Raw genomic sequence first — 5,495 nt, 5'->3', positions numbered from 1 at the left:
AAAAAGTGGGCGTGGGTTGTGAATTTTTTTTTATTCAAATTTTGACCCAAAACAGTGACCCAAAATAAAATGGTAATTACTATTACCATACTATACCAACCGAAGTATTTGGCACACCGAACTTTGATAATATCGAAAATTTGGCACGGTAATAGTAATCGATTTTGTAATACCGAAAATTTGGTATGATAATTGGTATGGAAGTTTTACTGCGGTAACCGTACCAAAACCATCCCTAGTTGGGGCAATTTCCCATAGAGTTTGTGTTGACTCTTGTGTTGACCATTGACTGCCAAGAAATTAGAGAATGTCACTTCTGTAATTATCCATGCATTTCCAATAACTTATAGGAAATTCGAGGACTTTACATAATTTAAAGTGTCGGAATAATCAAAATCCAATATCGTAACATCAATAAAATATTAATGACAAGTCGAAAAGATTTTGAAAAATGACCATTAATCTTATTGGATATTTGGCATCAGGGAAAGCCAAGATGACTGCAAGATATAAACCACTGAAAAAGTTGAGTACATTGAGTGGCAATTGAAATTGGTATTGCAAAGCTCATGAGAGATCAAATGGCATTTCAAATGAAAAGAAAAGTTAACCGTGAAACGCTGCTGGTACACGAAGTCCGTCATAGCTCAGCTGTACGTCAAGACCCTCTGTCTCCTTCAATTTCAAAAGATAATCGTTCACCTTTTCATGATCCATCAGATGCATCATACCTTCATCAGTGCAGGCCACGAAAAGAAGCAGAATTGTTAAATTTCTATGCATTCCTCGGTACTAATTATAACGGTAACACCTAACACCTGATCTTCAGCAAAATGGGGCGAACACATACCAGTGAACAAAGTCTTTCTCGGTTGGATTTTCCGTACTTCCTCCAAAGCCTGAAAATGAAATAGATAAAACTTGAAGCTTACTGAAAATGAATTATTACAAGAAAGCACAAAATAGCTCACCCTTGGGAGTCCAAAATGCGTTGAAGAAGACCGATCTGGCCGTAAAGCATCCTGAACAAATTATTCGACATATCAACCCAGTCAGAAGAAAAGAGATGTCAGGCGTTTGTGAAAGAAATAGAACAGAAATAAACAAATGTGTGGGTGCACGTTTGTTAGAGTGAGGGGAAGGCACCAGAATCAGGAGTTCACAATCTTTCAGAAGTGGATAAGTTTCTTCAGGTATGTCACTAACGTCACTGTGAATGTAAACAAATGATTAGCAATTTAGTCGTGATGAACACTACACAAGCGATCAAAGTAGAGGCATAAAAATAGAAAGCAATGAGTGACCTGCATTTGAGGGAATAGAAGCATTACCTTATATAACAAACATTACCAAAACGAAATCCAAGGGAACGATAACCCTGACCATGCCACACAGGTAAAGGGGTAAACTGGGAACACAGCATTGAAAAGAAAATATGAGTGCCAAGTCATACAGCAGATTACTTTTCAGCCAAGTGACAATACCATCTACTAATATTTTACTGTTAAATTTCTACCAGTTTCTATATTAGACCTCACTCCTCTTACATGTCCCCGTTAAAAAGCATGGTCTAAATTTCAGTTTGATATGGTTGATATAAATTCTGACCTTCAAATCTTGTACTACAAATGGATCCTCACGTATGATATTAAATTGCAACTCAGAGACTGCAGCACCAGCAAGAACCGCCCTTGTATCCACCAAATAATAATGAGTCTTTTTCATTACCTGCAAATAACTTTCTCAGTATCATACACGTGTAGTGAGAACGGTAAAAATTAAGTGACTATGAAGACATAATTAAAGAAAGCATCAGTATAAGACCCATTATTCAATGGAATACAAGAAAGGAAGATGCTTGGACCTCAAAATCACGCTGGGCAACATAGATCGGGATGCTGGGTTGGACATTGTTTGTCCAATCGCGAAGATCATCCAGACCTGGAGACATATAAATAGAGCCTATGATTAATGTCAATATGTATATTAAAAGGAAAAAAGGGAATTTAAAAAAAAAAAAAAAGAGAGAAAGAAGATTAAAAAGATCCAAAGCTAAGTTTGTTAACTGTTTAAATAACAACGTTAGAAAGTGTTCATGACAGAGACCTCCAATTGCATCAGCATGCGAATGAGTAATAATAACCGCATCAATTGTTCTTATCCTGACAGAAATACAACTAGTTACTACAAGGAAAATACCAGAAAATACACATATTAATGGAAGCACCACCTTTAAGTATATATGAAAGTCCTTGAATACAAAGATCCTTTAGAGAAAAGAAACCGAAGAAAAAACATAGTTTTGCCACTTTAACAGTCCAAAAAGAATACCTTGAATTACGTCCAAATGATTCCAAGGAACGTAGAAAAATCAAAGCTACAACAATGATGGCTGGACCTACATAACATATTGTGCATATCTAGGGATACATGAGAGTTATTTTACAGTACAATAACACTAAACGTTTCATATGGCACTAGAAATAACCAAGTTTGAGGCGGATATTGAGTCCAAATCAGTCCTCAATATCAATGTCAGAAAGTTTCCTTATGTTGAAGTTTCCTTACAGAACACACAATGTTAGTATCTAGATCTTCTAGCAACTAGTCCAGATAATTTAGAAGTGTCACATGAGATACAATTTGAGATCATGAACTCTTATATATGATAGCTTAAAGAAAAAAAGTTGAAGCAATAACTAACCCATAGGCAGTAAACCATTGGAGAGCACTGTGGTAGAAAAACCTGTGAAACAAAAATAGAAATTCAACTTTCACCAACAAAGTGTCTAGAAGTTTATCATCGAGGGACAAAAAATCTCAGTCATGTGTAACCTTTCTTTTTCCACGTTTAAAGTTTAAAGTTATAAATACAAAGAATTCTATTTGTATCTTCATTGTTAACAAGACAAAACGACAATGAAACCATTAAATCCATTTTTACCAACCGTCTCATATTATGTAATGTAAGAATAACCTTGACTAGAACTATAAATTTCATTTTAAAAGTATTATTGAGGTAAATTATCCCTTAGCTTTGCCAATATGGGAAGCTCCCATCAACCCGCCTCATAAGGCTGCAAACGGGGTCCTATTTGATTGGTCGATCTTTGCCTTGTGCAACAATACCTGTGCCCTGTTGTGCTAAACTTATCCAGAAAATATGGTTCTTGGATGACACACCCACTCATATTTTACCATCAACATACTGCATATGAGAAGCAGATAGTTACGTGGATTATCTTCCATGCCTATCAATGAACTTAGAAACATATTTAGGTTGACAAAAGTCTTACTTTTTGCAAGTCTTAGATTTAAACTATGAGTATTTGATACATATTTCTTTCCAAGAAATCTTTGGTACACAACTGCAGAATTTAATATTTTTTATCCATAACCAACCACAACCATGAATTACAAATTTTTGAGATAAAGAAGTAAAAGTACATTCTTAGGGTAACATGCGCACAATATGCATAAAATTGATATATCACTTACTTTCCAGCATCTATAAGAATGTTATAATTTCCAGAGGGTCTAGGATAACGAACAAGGATGCTTGTGTTGAGCCTCTTATTTTTATTCCCTGGTTCCACAGCTTTCAAGCAAACCTTAAAAAGTAAACAAGCAATCATTTCCTTACTAATCGGATGCACATTTGATTAGAAATAAAGTAGCCAACATAAATCTTTGGATAGGACATGCCAAAATTACTTAAGCACAGAGGTTTCATAACCATACCGCACATGTCTTTAAAGGATTTGTGAGGCAGCTGACTCGAGGAATTCCTTCACTAGTACCAGTACCTATAAATATGATTTCTGAATGCTCACAAGGTGAGCCAGCGGCCGTAGTTTCTGAATCTGTGGTTCATTACAAAGTTAGTACACAACAGAGTAGAGCTCATACAATCCACAAACGGAGAACATTCAAATTTGTCTATATAGTAACAAAGCCCACTAACTTTATATATTCATCACCGTGCCAAATGCCGAGCTACCTTCTTATAAATTAGAACTATTGTTTTGAGTACGCATATTTAAAACCAAAATATAACCCAATTAATCAAATTTGAACCATTTGTTTCCTTCATTCATTGATTCATTCAAGGCACATCACTGCATATATCACAACTTCATTCAAAATTGCATACAAAAGTTTAGTTTCAAAGTTCAAACACAAGCTGCACAACTCAATCCCTTATCTGTTACCAAGCAATACAAGTAAAGTTTGGCGCCTAAAATCAATCCATAAAAATCATTCATACCTACAAAACATGAATACTGAACATCTACCGATTCAACGGATCAAAGGGCATTAGGATATCCACGGAATGCACAAAACCCAGAAAGAAAAAATGCAAAATATTGTAATCAGAGCAAGATAATTGACAAATCAGGGATGGCGGAGCTTACTAGATTGGAGGTAAGAGTTGAAAACTCGTCTGAAGGGAGAAAACCCATTTGCCGGAGCTTTGGTTGGAGGGCTGTAGAGTGAGAGCTGGCGTTTGTATGTTGCAAAGTAGCTCAGAGAAGGAGAAGGGCGAATGGTGCCCAAAAGTTGAACCATTTGCCAAAAGCCTCCTGGAAATCTGTAAACAATTGGGGAAAGTGTCCTTTTATGGTTATCTTTCTACTTGGGGCTTCGCTAAAATTCTAGCCATGTTTGGTTGGTGGTATGGTGAGAATTAATCGAATGGTTTTAACTTCATATGTTTCGGTAGTTTCCAAAAACGAAAAAACTTAATATGTTTCGGTTGGAGTCGGAGAATCAGACCAACGTTTTATTACAACGATATATTTTACATTAAGGTTATTTTTTTTTAAGTTCAACAATTATTTTACACTCAAGAGAATGAGAGTTCGGTTAAGTCAAACATAATGGGCAAACTAATTTGGTATTGAATTCGCTACCTACGAGATTCAAACCTCAGATCTCTCACTTACAAGTGAAGAGGAATACCACAATTAACTTTCTGTTTGATTAAGGAATTATAATCAATGAGAAATTAGGTTCTCATCACTCTTTTATCAACTCCATTAATTAAAACTTTATTCCTTTTTAATTTTTTTATCAAGGTCTTTTGGTTTTGATAAACGTCATTAATTATTTCAATAATAAAATATTTTACATTTCAAGATAATTAAATTTTATTTCTAAATATATTCATTTAATGTTACAAACGTTACATTTGACATATATATATATATATTTAAGTCTAAATTTTATATCATATATTTTTATTTTTAGTTTGTACACATTTTAATTAGCAACCCTGTTTTTAAATTGTATTTTTTTTTTTAGTTTTAGTTTGTACCCATATATTAATTCTTTTTGTGTTCACATTTTCGAAACTTTTATTTGTACTCATTTTTTCAACCTTTTATTTGTACCAATAATTTATTAATAATGTACCCATTTGTCTTTAAAAATGTACCACTTTGTTATATGTAAAAGGTACCAATTTTTTGTTTTTGTAAGTACCATTTTTTTAA

General features: G+C 34.2%; 1 protein-coding gene across 1 annotated transcript; it reads right to left on the bottom strand.

Moving 5' to 3' along the window:
* Positions 1-442: 442 nt before the first annotated feature.
* Positions 443-4,772, bottom strand: LOC103424145 (putative hydrolase C777.06c). Its single transcript, XM_008362222.4, has 12 exons — positions 4,416-4,772; positions 3,742-3,863; positions 3,499-3,611; positions 2,705-2,746; positions 2,107-2,162; positions 1,865-1,941; positions 1,609-1,728; positions 1,332-1,408; positions 1,147-1,210; positions 972-1,022; positions 851-899; positions 443-731 (listed from the first exon to the last, which is right to left on the bottom strand). The coding sequence occupies exons 1-12, from the start codon at positions 4,567-4,569 to the stop codon at positions 607-609; spliced, it is 1,050 nt and encodes a 349-aa protein (XP_008360444.1). The 5' UTR covers positions 4,570-4,772; the 3' UTR covers positions 443-606.
* Positions 4,773-5,495: the final 723 nt, after the last annotated feature.

This window comes from Malus domestica, chromosome 09 (genome assembly GCF_042453785.1).
Source record: "Malus domestica chromosome 09, GDT2T_hap1".
NCBI classification, from domain to species: domain Eukaryota; kingdom Viridiplantae; phylum Streptophyta; class Magnoliopsida; order Rosales; family Rosaceae; genus Malus; species Malus domestica.
This window is presented reverse-complemented; position numbering and strand designations above follow the sequence as displayed.